The sequence below is a fragment of the Bombus huntii genome, unplaced genomic scaffold (genome assembly GCF_024542735.1).
Source record: "Bombus huntii isolate Logan2020A unplaced genomic scaffold, iyBomHunt1.1 ctg00000064.1, whole genome shotgun sequence".
NCBI classification, from domain to species: domain Eukaryota; kingdom Metazoa; phylum Arthropoda; class Insecta; order Hymenoptera; family Apidae; genus Bombus; species Bombus huntii.
Genome location: NW_026099324.1, coordinates 620,423 through 637,330, shown reverse-complemented (window position 1 = coordinate 637,330; position 16,908 = coordinate 620,423). Strand labels below are relative to the sequence as shown.

Genomic DNA, 16,908 nt, shown 5'->3' with positions numbered 1-16,908 from the left:
TGCTGTCGAGCGCAAGATGGAGCAGGTGGACACCGCGTTGACCAGACTAGCAGAGGGACGCCTACGAGACATCGACGGGAAAAAGAAAACGGAGGCTGTCCCCAAGCAGGCCACGGGAAGGGTGGACACTGAAGCTCCAAACGCTCCAGCGACCATGGATGGACAAGCGGTTGCTATAGAATGGCAGATCGTGAAAGAAAGAAGGAAAATCAAGAAGGCGTCGATCGAAATACAACCAGCGGGGACGACCACTGTGTCAAGGTCGAAGAATCCGAGAAAAGCCCCAGAGCAAAGAGCGGAGACCGCGGAAGAGAGGGGAGACAAGCCGCCTCTCCCGCGCACACAGCGAACATCGGCGGTCACCATTACGACGAAGGAAGGATCGGCCCAATCCTACGTGGAGGTGTTGGCCTTTGCCAGAGGCAGCAACTCTCTGGCCGAGGTCGGCGTCAAGGCGCTGAAGATGCGGAAAGCCATACTAGAGCTCGCTGAAGACCAGAAGGGGGAAAGGCTGCCGCGCTCGCGGCACATATGACGCGGATCTTGGATCCCAGCAAGGTCCGAGTAGCGGTACCCTTTCGAGCCGCGGGAGCAAGGGTGGTCGGGATAGACATCTCGGTCACCAAAGAAGAGATAAGTGACACCCTGGCAAAAGAGGGTGGCTGCAAGGACGTCCAACTGGGCGAGGTCCGGTCCGCCCGAAACGGTCTTGAATCCGTGTGGATGCGAGGCCCGGCCGGGTCGGTGAGGATACTGGCCCAGGCTGGCAAGGTCCCGATCGGATGGTCGACAGCGAAAATCCAGGCCATCGCGCGAAGACCTCTTCAATGTTACAAGTGCCTGGAGATCGGGCACGTGAAGAGGACGTGCACTTCCAACGAGGACAGGGGGCACCTGTGCTACAGGTGCGGTGGCCCGGAACACTGAGCCATAAGATGCACCGCCGCAAACCAGAAATGCCTGCTCTGCGAGCCGCTCGGGGCACCGTCGGCGCAGAGGATGGCAGGACCGGTTTGCGCTTCTCCAAGAAAGGAAACGAGAAGAAGAGCAACCCGCGGCTGCAAGTGGTGAAAAGGAAGGCTCGCCGCTGCAAGATACCTGAGACCCTGAACCCGCGAGCAAGGAGGACCATGGAAGCGATGAACTTAGGGGACTAAGAACATGCGCATCTTCCAAACGAACCTAGGACGGTCGAGAAGAGCGCAAGACCTGCTTTTTCAAACTATCCGGGAGAACGCGGTCGCCCTAGCTGTGGTGGCCGAACCGTACAGTATGCTTGACGCTCCGGACTGGACCGGAGACACGGACGAAATGGTTGCCGTCACCTGGACATCAGCGCCGGGGGCACTCGCCTACGGGGTCTCGCTGGAGCGCGGCAATGAATACGTCGCGGTCGAGTGGGCAGGAATGGTGGTGGTGATCGTGTACGTGTCGCCCAACTGCGGATGGACAGCGGACGAGGAGTTCCCGGAGGGGTCAGCGTCTAGGTTCCCCTGGCCGGTGCTCGTCCCGGGGGACTTTAACACTCATTCCACGGAATGGGGAAACCCCAGGACCAACGCACGCGGTCGCGCGTTCTCGGATTGGGCCGCGGGTTTCGTGCTCCTGTTCGTAAACAGGGGCTCGGCCAGCACCTGCATGGCGCGGAGAGGGTGCTCCGTCGTGGACATCTCGTGGGCTACTCCCGACGCGTTCAGACGGGTCTCAGGCTGGAGAGTGTCCGAAGGGGTCGGAGACACTGTCGGAACATCTCTACATACTCATGGAGGCGAGGGAAGCACCCAGACCTAGAACGACTTCCACGGGCGATGGCCGCGGTCCTCCGAGAGCGGGACGCGCGCGCCCACCGCCAAGATGGAAGGTAAAGGAGAGGAACGAAGATCTACTCCGGGCGGCTGCGATAGCGACAGTTTGGAGCTGGGAGGTCCTGACGATGACGACGACCGAAACAGGCGTGGAAAAGGATGCTGTTCCCCCCGCAGGAGGACTCCGCGCTTGAACAGCCGCGGGAATCCACCCTCACGACGGAATGGAGCACGGAGTGGGAAGTCACCAAGGAGGAGCTGTGGGAAGCAACCAGGAAAATGACCTGCCGCAACGTGGCGCCGGGCCCGGACGGGATCCCGGGCCGGGTCTGGAGGGAATCAATAGGAGTCGTGGTTCCCAGACTTCGGCACCTCTACAACAGACGCCTGAGAGATGGAGTCTACGCGCGTGACGAACAGTGAGGCTGGTCCGCAAGGAGGGCCGACCGGCCACTTCGCCGTCGGCATACCGGCCGCTTTGGCTACTAGATGAGGTCGGCAAGCTCCTCGAGAGAGTCGTTGCCGCCCGCCTGGGAAGACACATGTCGGGGCGGGTACCGGATTGGCACGACAGGCAGTGCAGCTTTCGGAAGGGGCGTTCGACGATCGGCGCGATCAGGCGCGTACAGGTACTCACAGAAGAAATGGTTTCCCGGGACGGCGTGGCGTTTGCGGTGTCTCTGGACATCGTCAACGCGTTCGACACCATGCCATGATAATATGAGAGTTGTATAACACTTGTTAGAGTACGATGTGCCGAATTGTAAATATGGCAACAAATTATTTAATATATATTGTTTTAATAGGGCGGAATTATTAATTAGTGTGTAAGTCTTAAGACTAAGATGATTATGTGTAATTTCTAATTTAATTATAAGTACAGTATTGTAAGATGTATGATGAATGGTATAGGTGAGGTTCCCATTTAAATGGTAGGTATGTTATATGCTATATATTTAGTTTAGCTAATTATAATTTATATTTATAATATTGCCATGATAGGGATATTGCTCGTAAGATACATCTGGTAGGTGATCCGCCAGATATTATGTAGTTGTTGTCCTTCCTGCAACTCACTGCAAATTTAAGAGAAGATTTTTAATTTTAGCAATTGACTATTACAGGAGCTATTGAGTCACGTATGATATTATATTGCGCACCGGCGAAGTCGCGACTGCCTGCGCGATACGTGCTATGCGCGGACTGGGCCCCAGTGTCTCCCCTGCAAAGTCGGAGGCCATCTGGTTCTTCGACAAGAAGAGTCGAGGGACTCCTCCGCCCCGTCTGAGCATAAGCATGGCGGGCGAAACCGTCGGGGTTGGTTCGCAAATGCGATACCTGGGTCTCGTCATCGACCGCCAGTGAACGTTCGAGCCGCACTTCGACTCCCATATCCCGAAGGTCGCGGCGGCTGCCAACGCCTTGTGCGGCTTGCTGCCGAACATCGGGGGGGGGGGGGGGGGGGAGTCACGGTGCGTCGATTATACGAGGGCGTCGTTCAGTCCCGAATGACGTACGGGGTCCCGATATGGGCGGACGATCTGATGGCGAGTCGCTGCAGTATTCTGCTTCTCATGTGGCTGCACAGGGTGACCGCCATCAGAACCGTCAGGGGATACCGAACTGTGTCCCACGCGTCGGCGACCGTTCTTGCCGCGCCTCCCCCGTGGGAACTTCGGGCGTTGGTGTTCAAGAAACGGTACGTCTGCACGAGAGTGTGGGACCTGGGAGGAGAGGACTCGACCATGCAGGCGGCCCGAGAGGACCTAGGCACCGCCGAGGAGGACGCGCAGGACCAGTGGCGTTTCCAGCTGGTCAGCAAGGAAGTGGAACACAGGGGCGTAGAGGCCGTCCTCCCACATTGAGAGAGATGGAGAAGCTGCCGCGGCCTTCCGCTCGCCTACAGGATACTCACCGGACACTGCGTGGTCGGGGAGTATCTAAAGAAGATCGGGCGCGAGGAGACAGACACCTGTCACCACTGCGGGGAGGTCGGAGACACGGCGCAGCACACGCTGGAATTATGTCCGGCGTGGGAGCTGCCGCGCTACACCCTGCGTCTCGCCATGGGCGAGTGCTTGGCCCCTTCAGCCGTCGTGGAAGCGATGCTGAACGGGCCACAGGAATACGAGGCTGCTCGCCTCTTTTGCGAGCAGGTTATGCTTGTAAAGGAGCGGGCAGAGAGGGAAAGGGAGAAGAGCTCTTACCCTTGTAGGGTAACGCGACGAGGGAGGGTCAGGCGGCCCAGAGCCGCTTCACCGTCTTCCCAACGGGTCGCGACTGGTAGGGGGGAATGGCGCTAGAAGCAATGCCCCCCCCCCCCTAGCTCCAAATTTAAAAGTTAAGCGAACTTTTGCGATCGACTCTAACGATAGTACGCGTGAGGGGGTGCAACGGAAAAACAATTTGATCGACGTCTCCGGGGCACTCCTGACACACGTGTAGGAAGGCCATCGTGGTGTTTTAGTCGGTAAGAGTCCCACACTACTCTGCCGTTGCCGATTATTTCGGCAGCAGCAGAGTGTCCATGAGGATTTTTCCACGTAAAAAAAAATGGTTGCCTGCGCGCAGTGTGGCAGGAATAGCGCGAGGGAGAATATCGACGCTCAGAATAGTGAGGTCGAAGGAAAGGAGATAATGTTCACAAAGGGTGAGATGAAGGCGGTTCACGCTAACCTTGTCGGGGGCGGTGCAAATGTTGAACGGATTGATTAATAAACTGAACCTCGATAAGGAGAAGAATGGGGGGATTAACCCATTTGCATCCAAGCGCGGATTAATTTTATTTCAGTCGCTAAGTATTCTTCAGATGTGAGAGATCACGTTTGACCTTATGTCAGTTTACTATTTTCTAAAGAAGTCTTACTTTTGTTGTGAAAATCTTTTTAACTGCCATTATGAGGAAGTACTGTCTTAATTAAATTTAACAAATTTAAATTTAAAAAATATTCTGATTTTATAATGTAAACTAAAATTTAGTTGCCCCAATGGATTTTGACGATCTTGATGATTCGGATCAAAGTATACCAATAGGACATACTCGAAAACGTATCCGTAGGATCTCATCAAACGAAGGCAGCGAAGTTGATCAGTGCGGCAGTTTTAGAGATGAAGATCACATCTGGAAAGCAAAAAATTATACGCCAATTATACATGACTTTTCAAGTGTGGTTGGTGCAACTGTTAATACGCAAAATCTGTTGAGGAGAACAGTTTTTGAATTATTTTCTAACGAAGAATTAGTTACAAAACTAGTTACAGAAACAAATAAACATCGAGAAACAGACGCAAATTTTATGCCTCTTTCAGAAAATGAACTAAAAGTATCTATTGCTTTAAACATTTTAATGAATTACTTTCTAAGCCAATTATTCAGAGTTATTGGAGCATGGATAAATGCATAGAAACATCATATTTTAAAGGTAATATGGGCCGTAATCGATTTCTGTCTATCGCTTAAAATCTACATTTTTCCAGTAATAATAATTCTAATGGCCCACTCATAAAATTCCGCATGCATTGATCAGAAGTAATACAAGTGACATAATTAACATAGTCTTCACTCTATCTGGAAATTGTAGTAGTACTAACTATATAGACAAATTATCAGAAATACCAGCAAGAAAGACAGGATTAATACATATAATTGAGTTCTGCATCCACCGCTTTTCAATACAGAATCATCTTGATATAGTGCATAACTATATTTGCGAAAGTGACGAATTTTGATGTAGTAGGAGCTAAACCTGAGGCATTGATAGGGCATGGAATTGCCAAAGAATACACAATCGCAGGCATTACACCTAATGATTTTGTCAAGATACATAGTGGGCTAGAATTTAACATGGAGGAGTTAAAAGACAAGCGAAGGTACAAAAGATTTGTTTTCCTTCAGCCGGGAGGCCGCTACAGACGCGCTCCGCACGCGCCGTAACGAAAAAACGGAAAATCGCAATATACAAATAACGCGAGTGACAATTCGAACCCCCAAAACGAACGCACAGTACAACGAAAATGGAAATTCTTTAATAAAAGATTAATTAAACGTAGTTATATATAGAGAGAATTAGCGTACGAGGGTAAATAACAAATAATAAAATAGAAATAGGTACTCTAACGAAATAGTAAATATAAAGAGTATAACATAACCTATACCAACTAACAAGTGAGTGAGCTGCGAATCAATCCGGAACAAGAGCAATTATATCCGACGACAGGAAAATATACCACAATTAATTGACGAAGATGGAAATGAAGATATGCAAATGAAAACAAACTATTAAATAAAACCAATTAATAAATCGAATAAGCAGGTAAAATCCAGAAATTAAAATGATTATATACCACATAATAGTAAAAGAGTATGTTACGTTGGGCGACCCTCTACCTAGACCAGGCCACACACCGTGGGCAAGACGGGAACCAGATGTCCGCTCATTCTGCGTACCCTCAATAATCTTAAGGACCCATCGTAAATCTCAGGAATTCGCTAGTTAAGGTCCTTCAGACCGTACAAATATCCTTTTTTTAAATCACTTCCTAAAGACTATTGTCTACTACGGCTTGACAAGGGAAAGTTAGTTTTTCTCACATACGATGCTTCCTACTAGCAGCTATCTATCGAGGGCGGTTAAGACCTTCCTAGTCCACCAACCTTCGTTTATCCAATCAGAAGCAATGTATACTGCCCTCACTTTCCTGACCCAAAATGTCATGAACAAATCCGATGGTCCCGTGCGCTAGACACACCCATCGCTAGCTTTCATACGACACAGCATCGTCACTGTACCTTACTTCTTCTACACCGCTAGAAGAGTCAACTACTTCTTCTACACCGCTAGAAAAGTCAACAACTAAGTACAAAATCTAACGCCTAACGTCTAAGTCTAAGCATAACGCTAGCGGAGTATAACTCACATCAACTAAGTCGATTCTCGGTATTGTCGAATATTCACTTCCTCTATTAAGTATCCTATAGTGCTGCGTCCACTAACATACTAAATTCAATTATAAGAGCCTTTCTCTAGTGTGCATATCTATTTTATCTTCGTGCGACAAGTTGTTATCTATTTATACCTACTCAACAGTGTAACTTAAGTGTTGGAAATATATAATTTATAATTCTGTGAATCACAGTGTTATACAAACTGGATCACCCCTATTATCTTAACGGAAATCAGGGGATCGATCAACTCGTGGTGTCGATTATTATAATCGTAACGATTATAACAATTTACGACTCCCGTTGACGTCTCTCTTCGCGATTGCATCTCCTCGCGATTGGTCGAAAATACAGAGAATAAATGGAACAATAGGAAGACATATTGTAATCAATCAACAAGAAAAAAAGGAGAAATTTATGTAGTAACGTATGGATTCTTAGAGTAAGGACAAGTAATGATGGTAGATTTAGAGTTTAGTGTAGTTTAATAAGCGATATTCAATAACAAAAGAACCGACTATAATATCGTCGCACGTCGATTCACACTCTGTGTCCGCTCAACTCACACTCCGCTTCTCAACTGACTCTCTGGCCGTTGTAGCATCTCTTTTGTCTTTTGCTAGGCCCACCGCACACGTGTTCCGCAGACGCTCGTAGCCAGGGTCGGGTAGGTTTTATATAACGAAACTCGGCACTTGTAAAGACCGAGGACACATCAATGGAGCCGACAGCGCCTCGGCTCTCGCGACATTGTCTATAGTTAACTTGATGTTTCTTAGGCTCTTTTCCCCGGTACTACATTTATAAAATAATTGAATAAAATTAATTAATAGACTGAATGAACTGCGAACTCACCTGATGAATCCAAAATAAAAATAACAACATACGACATCATGGCAAAGAGGAAATAATTGGGGAAAAAGACAAGAATACAGGTTATAATTTATTAACAAATACAAGAAATAAATGGATAAATAAAACAATTAAATAAATGTAGGAATGTTCATTATAAATTAACAGAAAAGACAGTATGATAAACACAATATTGTAACACTCTCACAAAATTGAATATAATATCGGACCTCACGAATTCGCTTAACACTATTTCTACGTCACAGCAACACGATGAACTTCTCTCGATCACGATTAATTCAACTCTGACAGCATTACCATTACTGCAACAAACCTAGGTAACGCTCACAACACTCCTTGACAACATTAACATATCTTAACAACGTTTATAAACAATCAGCCACGTCTTTCACTAACATCACACCATCCCACATAAATCTGTTAACAAACCAAGTGATTAAGAACAGTTAACATTTCAATAAAGAATTATTACATTACAAGTTATATATGTACATATGAGATAAATATTCTAATAAATAAATATAAAAAGTTAAAAATGCATTATTACATTATTTATCCTATTGGAAAATTACATCGAGAAAATATATATGTCGGGTTTACATTAGAATTAGGGTTAGGGGCGTGAAACGAATCTTTATTTGGATTACACATAGTCGTTATGCAATAGGAAAGACATTGACTAGTGCAAACGCGATTATTATAGAATCGGACAAGTAACCGTGGTAATTAGATACTCGTGAAACTAATGACAATGATCCTAGGTTCAATAACGAATCCGCGGTCAACGGGATGATAGATGTACAGGCTCAGAAAATCTAAGTCGGACTCTTTGTTAATAAAACGCGTAATAATCACTGGTCGCAAGGGGTTACTCTTTTCGTCGATGAGATCGCAAAAAAATGAGTTTCCATCCCGATGATGCCACAGAGGAAAACTATAATAGGGTGTGTCTAAGGACACGAGATCATTGGTTTCGTCGAGGATAGCCTTCGTTCAGAAAGTAAGGGAAATTGGCATTGCTGCTAATTGGTCAATCTCCACATCGGTGGTTAGAAAAAGATGCTAGCCGCCCTCGAGGGAAAGTTGCTAGTGGGAGACGTCGTTCGTTGAAAAATAGGTCTCCTCTATCTTCTCGTAGTTGGAACGAAGACTGTTTGTCTGTTTGAAGGACTAAATCTTAAGATTTATAACGGGCCCTCAGGCTAGCTGAACATGTACTGCGGAAACGCATCGACATCTGGCATTCATCTTACTTAATATCTTAATAATAAGGTCTGCGTGTGGCGAGCCACGGGACATAAACCGTTGGAACGTTTACTATCGCGTGCCGCTACAAATATTTCTTTTAAGGAGAGCTATAGAATTATCTCATACCTTTGTTAGACAAAGCGTTCATCCCGTGACCGCGGCTACGTTCGGCGACTGGCTGTCGCCTCGAGCCCAAGCTCATTATCACAAATCTCAAACAAATACAATCGGATCGAAAGACGACAATTGTTTAATTACGTCTATGATAGAATCTAGATTACGGTGTTAGGGAATTTCCCTAAGTTCCAAAGGGGAGGCTCCGATGCCCTTTCATCTCCGACATATATACAGGAAAAGATAAAACTGATACCAGATCTGCTAGCAGAAATGTTGTGATAACTTTGTTGGAAGAGAGTGAGTTATTGCACAAAGAATATTATTTATTTATTGATAATTGGTACAGTTCACCGACATTGTATCGAGAATTACATCACATGAAACAAACGTATGTGGAACTGTGAGAATTAATAAAGTACACCAATTACAAAGGGGAGAAGCTGAGAAGCTGTAGTATATTCTGCAAGAGACATGACGGCGATAAATTTTTTTTTTTTTTTAGTTAGTTGTTTACATTCACAATTTGAAATTTGACGATGTGAAAACTCTCCAAGGTGATCGCAAGAATAAAAGACCGATGGAAATTTCCTCTCCTTACGATCGTGTTTGTTCGTTGCATATTGGCCAGGGATACCAACAAAATTACAGAAGCCGTTGCTAGGCAGACCCGCGCAGAGCCGACATTGCTCCTGCCTGGGGTTTGATTGTTAATACGACGTGTTTTTTTTAATTTAATATTTCACATTCACAATTTGTCCAATTTCGACATTTGGTAGAACTTTTTATCTGTTTGATTATCATGTGGGTGGCTACCCCCAATGGGGTACTATCCTCGTGTTTGTTAAGATATATCCTTTGTAAGATCTGCTGGGGGTTTCCTTTTTAGTCTTCTTTCTATAATTGTGTTGAACGTTTCCGCTGCCAGCCGGTTCGGGTGCGTTGCTATTCTTTCTCTGTACCTTCTTGCAAATCTGCTAATCTCTTCCTTGACCGTTGGTATTCCAAGGTCTCTCCGTATGTCCTCGTTTTTAACGTACCATGGGGCGTTTACAATTGATCTAAGAATTTTAGCTTGGATTGTATCTCTTTTGCGTATATGGCTCATTGCTGCTGTTCTCCAAAGTGGTATTCCGTACGTCCAAATTGGTTTTATGATTGTTTTGTATATTTTTAGTTTGTTTTCTATGCTTAGTTTGGATTTTCGACTTGTTAACCAATACTTTTGTCTCCTTGCTATCTGTATTTTGTCTATTATAGATTTAATAGGCTGTTTCCATGTGAATCGTGTATCTAAGAGGAGTCCTAGGTATTTGAATTGTCTTGTTTGTATTATGTGCGTGCCGTTCAGTATAATGTTTGAAGGTATCTGTTTTCGCAGTGTGAATGTAATGTGGTTGCATTTATCGGGGTTTGCTTTAATTTGTTTAACTTGAAGCCACTTTTCTATTTTTGTGATATGTTCTTGTAGTGATGTGACTGCTGTTGCAGGGTCAGTGTACCTGACTAGTACCGCTGTGTCGTCCGCGAATGTCAGTATTTTGCTATTGTTAGTTGTTGGTATGTTAGCCGTGTATAATGTGTATAAAATTGGTCCTAGGACGCTTCCTTGCGGAACTCCTGCCTTGATGACTTTAACTTCAGAGTATGTACCTTTAATTTTTACTACGAAGGTTCTGCTGCTTAAGTAAGATTTAATTAAATGGTATATCTGCTCCGGGAATTGTTTTCTGATTGATTGAAGTAGGCTTTCGTGGTTTATTTTGTCAAATGCTCTCTCGATGTCCATAAAGAGGGCTGTGCAGTATTGTTTGTTTTCTAATGCTAGAATTATTTCATTTGTAAGTCTGTGCATTTGCTCTATCGTGGAGTGTTTGTTTCTGAATCCAAATTGGTGATCTGGTATTAATTTTTCCTTCTTTATCATTGGTTTTAAGCGGGCGTAAATTATTTTTTCTAGTATTTTGGAAAACACGGGAAGTAGTGATATTGGTCTGTATGATGCTGTTTGGTGTGGGTCTTTGCCTGGTTTAGGTAACATTATGATCTGTGCTAGTATCCACAGTTTAGGATAGTATTGGATTCTTAATATTGTATTGCAAATTATTGTGATTGGTCGTATCGATTTTGGAGGAAGGTTTTTCAAGATTTTACCATTGATTGGGTCGATTCCTGATGCTTTATTGTTTTTTGTTTTCTCGATTATGTTTCTAATTTCTTGTTGTTTCAGGTATGATGTAGTGTTTGTCAGTTGTGGTACTAGTGGTTAACACATCCTCGTCGGTATGAAAATTGTGGTTGCTATTACTGATGTTATGTGGTGTAAATGTGTTGCTTAGGTGGTTGGAAAATTCTTCAACTTGATCTTCGTTGCTTCTTGCCCATGTATTATCTGCTTTTCTGATTGCTGGGACTAGTTTTATTGGCTTCTTTATTTTTTTTTTTTTTTTTTTTTTTTGTAGCTTTCCATAGGGAGTAGTTAGAGTTCTCGTGCGCAGATAGTGACTCTATGAATTTTGTGAACTCGTTATTGTGTTCTTTTATTTTGTTTTTTATTTCCTTTGCAAGTTTATTTAGGTGCTTTTTGTTTTCTTTTGATCTATGTTTTTGCCATTTTGCTTTCGCTTTTCTTTTTTCTTTAATTTTTTCAAGGATGTCTGGCGGAATTATTTTTGTTCGTCTATTAGTTGATTCAGGTATGGTGGTTGCCCATGCAGCTTCCTGAATAGTTTCTGTAAGTGTTGTTACTGCTTATTCGATGTGTTCAAGTGTTTTCTATGGGATGTTACAATTGATTTTGTTCTCAATTATTTCTTTAAATGTTTGCCATTTGATGGTTTTATTGCATAGTGTCTCTGAATTGTTATAAGGTATTGGTTTGTTTCTGTATGTAATAATTATGGGTGTATGATCGGAGCTAAGCTCAAGACTGGGTGATATATATAGTTTATTTGCATTTAGTCCCTTTGTAACTGCAAAATCAAGTAGGTCAGATATTTTGTTCAGATCTGTCGGCCAGTATGTCTTCCTGTGGATAATATATTGAGGTTATTGTTTCTAATGTATTTTTCCAAGGTTCTACCTCGAAGTGTAGTGATTCTTGATCCCCATAGTGTGTGCTTTGAATTATAGTCTCCCGCTGCAATATACTTGTCACCTAAATGTTGAAAGTACTTTTCCCACATTTGTGATGTAATTTTGTGTTGCAGTGGTACATATACTGCTGACAACTGTAAATAGTTGCTGCTAGTTTGTACAGTAACGGTGGTTGCTTGTATATGTTCCTTACTGACCTGGCTGTGTAGGTGATGTTTAATGTCGTTTTTTATTACTACTGCCGTCCCTCCGTGTGCTTTCCATGAGGGATGCTTGGTTTCGTATATGGTGTAGTGCGGTATTTTTATGTAGCTTTTTATTGTGAGGTGTGTTTCTGAGGCGAGTAGTACATCGATGTTATTGCTGTACAGGAATGTTTTAGTTTCTAGGGCCCTTTGTTGTAGGCCGTTAGAGTTCCAGGCTGCTATTTTAAGCGTGTCTATTTTTATTTTTTGCTCTTCATGTTAGTAAGTAATTGTAACATGACTGTTATCTGCTATGCTTCGTTTTGGTCGCTTATCATTTTTGTGAGTATTTCGGTGTTTTTTATGGAATGTTTTATTAACTCTTTGATTTCTGTAGCGTCGTTGCTTTGGTTGTTCTGTTCTTGGTTGTCTAAGGGTGACGACCGATTGACTACTTGCGCGTAGCTTCGGTTTCTAGCGGTGTTGGTGTTAGTGTGGTTATTGTTCCTTGCGTGCTGTGTTTTTGGTGTTGACGTAGGCTCTATGTTGTCCTGTTGCGCGTGGAGATTGTTGTGTGTCCTGTTACGAAGCGGCGGAAAAAGTTTGCCTTGAAGTTGCTTTCTTACTAGACAGCCTTTGTAACTCGCTGGGTGATTTCCACCGCAATTGTAGCATTTAACGTCGTTTATTTTTCCCGTGTGTGGGCAGTTCGCTGTTAGGTGCTTTTCTGCGCATTTGACACACGCCGGGTTCCTGTTGCAGTAATTTTTATTGTGTCCATATTGTTGACACCTCATGCATTGTGGTATGTCTTTTTTGTGCCTGGATGGCTAGACTGTGATTAGTGTGTTTAAGATTTTTTTAATATCGAAAATTTCCTTGTTGTTATTTTTAGGTTCTAATTCTATTAAGAATAGCGGTAGTAGTTGTTTCGTATCGTACCTTGTAATATTGTTTATAGTACTTGTTTGGTGGCCCATCTTTGCTACTTCGTCACTTAGTTTTTTGTGTTGATTTTTGGGCGCAGTCCTCTTATAACTACTTTGTAGCTCCTTTCCGTTTTCAGCTGGTACGTGTGGTATATGGCATTTTTCCCCTTAATTCTTTTATAACTTTTCTGTAATTTTCTGGTGTGTTTGTTTGGATTTTTATTTGTTCTAGTTTTGTTTGTGTTATTGTGTAACTATCGTTTCCAACAATATTGTTAAGTTGATCGATAAGCGGGTCTATTATTTGCGCCTCAACAAATATTGGTGGTGGTTTTGTGATGTATGTTGATTGGGTTGTGGTGTTGTTTGTTGGGTTGTCGTCTGATTCTTCTGTTAGCGAGCTGAAGGAGTTTCTTAGCGGTAATTCTTGCAACCATCGCTGCTTTTCCGTATCTAGATTACCTGTTATTTTTCTTTTTTTTGTTATAGCTGGCTACTTTCCAGCTTTCGTCCTGTTGAGTTGTTACTTTGTTGATTTCCATGTCAACTTCAACTGTGGCTGAGCAGTCCTGTCCTTGGTTTGTTTGTTGACTTGTTTTTGATGTATCTGTTGTTTTGTATATGTAGCATTGATCTTTTTTGTTTATAATTTTATTGGTGCAATATTTTTCATGGTAGGTTGCTAGTCTTCTTAATAGAAGACACGGGTTTCCACCGTTTGGCTATGGGCGTAACCGTTCTTAACTTTCTCATCCCCACTTGCCGCACTTTTCTGAAGCACTACTTTGCACGTCCAGTTAGCTCGGCTACTCGGGCAATACAGATTGTCACTGGTGTCGCGAGTGCCTAATCACCGTGATTAATTGTCAGAACTGTAACAATCCCATTATTGCAATAAACTACACCTTTTTTTTGCGCGCGAGGAGGGGAAAATGTTATGATCCGCGTCACTGAGTTATGTGGGACTCGGCAGATGACGTCGCCGTACCCACTAAAATCCCCTCCTCCTGTTCACTGCATTGAGGTACTCGAGGTACCAACCCGGTACAATCATTCGACATTACTTCGGGTTGGCCTTTACTTATGCGTACCCATCTTCATCGGCAATCTTCCACGCTAAACTCTTCTCCTCCTGCTTTCTCTTCTCCGCAGAGCCTCCACCTCCCTCTCCTTGTTAAGCCGATTCGTCATGACTGTGGTGCACACATTACTAAATTTGAGCCATAGCCGCTCCTCGGCGGCCAGCTTCTCCACGATCCGGTTCTCTATCCTACATTCTTCTCCTATCTCGGCCTCCAACTCCGCGCGCTCCCCTGTCCATCTAGGGCACCAGAACAGCACGTGCTCGGCGTCGTCCACGGCGGCTCCGCAATCCCAGCAACTGGTGTGCATCTCTTTCCCAATCCTGTGACGGTACCAGTTGAAGATACGGTGCCCAGTGAGAATCTGCATGACGTGGTAGTTGACGCCCCTCCTCGTTCTGTAGAAGATCAACGGGTCCTCTATCAACCTCTTAGTCCAGCTGTAGGGATTGTGGAACGTCCATTCCACCCTCCATTTGTCCTCGGCTTCGGTCTTCAGCCTCTCCATCTCCGGCGTACAATGCCGGCTCCGTTCCCTCTGCATTCTCGACGATCCGCCTCTTCACGCCGTACTGATTCCACCGCTACCACGCCTTAATGTGTATTACCCGTCACCACGCACAAGGCTCCATGCGACACTGTAAGATAGGCGGTAGACGTACAGATCATCGCCGCCCTCTGTGCCCTCTTGATGATATTCCTGTTCTTCACCGTGCCCAGGGATGAGGCCCATATAGGTGCACCATACAGGACCACCGACTCTCATACCCCATAATAGAGCCTTCGGACTTCGTCCCTAGGCCCATTCACGTTGGGGAGCAGGCCCCGTATGGCGCCCAAGAACCGTTCCGCCTTGTCACAGGCCGATTCGAGGAGGGCGGAGAACCCCCTAGCAATATCCAACCAAACTCCCAAGTACTTCACTGTAGTAGGTTAGGAGGATAACCTCCGTCTTTTCTCTTGCCAGATGAAGTCCCACGTCGCTGCACCAACTGGTGGCCGTGCTGATGACCGCCCTTATCCTGTCGTGGATGCCGAGGAACTCCCTGGCCTTAAGGAGTGCCGCCAGGTCGTCAGCAAACGCCACGCTTCGATGTCCTTCTCCCGGTCGAGCATCTCCAAAATTCCGTCGTACACGAGGTTCCACAGTAGCGATCCTAAGACCGACCCCTGCGGAACCCCCGCACCGACCACTGACACAGAACACGTCGCCGACCTTGATTCCTACGATCCCAGCCTTTTGGACCAGGGTCTCGCTTATCGCGTATCTACCGTTAAACAGGGTGACCTATACGGATGCATCCCCGCCCTCGTCGTTAAACCAATAAGGCAATTGCCTGTAGGGCTCAGAGATGACCACGATGTCCACCCTGCTTTCACACGCGTACTGCATCATCAGGTCCTGCGCCAGTCTGCGCCTATTTAAGTTGATTTATAACGCCCTAATTGCGTCCCCGTCTGAAGGTACCAATACCAAGGCGTACCAGACCACTGGGCACGCCAACAAACCGGCTCTCGAGAGCTCCTGGCCTCCATGATCCTCGTGTAGATCTGCAGCCAGTCACTCCCTTGCTCCAACTTCACCAGGATGGCTTCCCTCCTCCTCCTACTTCTCAGTACTCCCCTTCCAATAGCCTGTACCTCCCTGTCCCTGTCCGGATGCATCAAGTGTACAGGCTGGGCCGGGGTATCCAGTACCGCCACGGGCGCTCTTCTCTCCTTCCTTCTTCTTACCACCCTCCTTCATCCATCAGATTCTTCGCTGCCCTCCTCTTCTCTTCGCGCGTCCCTGAATTGCTTCCCGCATGCCTCCGCGTAAGAAGCCTCTCCCCTCCTCGGCCTCTTTCGTTCCTCCGCTCTCAATATCTCCACCGGCGATACCACCTTTCTCTTGGGGTGGCTGCCCTTGTCCATCGCTACTTCCTTCCTCGCTATTGTTCCCGCGCCTATCTCCTCTTCCACCGGGGTTCTCTTCCTCCTCCTTCTCCTCGCTTTCCGCTCCCCCCACTGTTCTAAGGAGGGCAGGATAGCCTTTATCACGTTCCCCATCCCCCTGATGCCCTCGTCGTCGTCCTCGTCCAATCTAAGTTTTCGGACCGCCATACCTAACATCTGTACCGCTCCCGCGAGGGCCCGGGTCAATCCTTTAAGTTCCGCCCTAAAGATCAGGACGTTTTCTTCTTCCTCACCGTCGCTAGGCTGGGTATCCTCCCTGGTACTATCCTCCAGCTCGCTAGTCGTGGTCGCCCTAATCTGCCTCCTTTTGGTGTTTCTATCTACCATCTTCCTCACCAACTACACCGGCGGCCCTTTCCTAGGTATCACAGGCGTGGTGAAGTCGCTGTCCCTTACACCGTAGGAACCACCCGACTCCTCCACCACCTCCACCTGAGATCTACCTCCGATCGTCGGGCTTCTCTGAAGCTTCTTCGTGGGATCACCCTCTTTTACTCCCTTCTCCCTCGGGATTACCGATATGGTGACCTTCTCATTCAACCTGATATCCGCCACCTTCCTCGGCTTCTCCCCACCCAGTGATAGCTTCCTCGTCTCTCCTTCCTTATCTCCTTTGTCCCCGGTAGTAATTACCGTACAAGGGGGTGCCCGGGGATCCACCTCCCCCCGCCGTTCTTC

At 45.8% G+C, this 16,908-nt stretch overlaps 2 protein-coding genes across 2 annotated transcripts; one reads left to right on the top strand and one right to left on the bottom strand.

Annotated features, from left to right (window-relative positions):
* The first annotated feature begins 3,313 nt into the window (after positions 1-3,313).
* LOC126876091 (uncharacterized) lies at positions 3,314-3,670 on the top strand. Its single transcript, XM_050638998.1, has one exon. It carries the CDS (start codon positions 3,314-3,316, stop codon positions 3,668-3,670), a length of 357 nt encoding a protein of 118 aa, XP_050494955.1.
* Positions 3,671-14,308: 10,638 nt separating this feature from the next.
* Positions 14,309-14,782, bottom strand: LOC126876090 (uncharacterized). Its single transcript, XM_050638997.1, has one exon. It carries the CDS (start codon positions 14,780-14,782, stop codon positions 14,309-14,311), a length of 474 nt encoding a protein of 157 aa, XP_050494954.1.
* Positions 14,783-16,908: the final 2,126 nt, after the last annotated feature.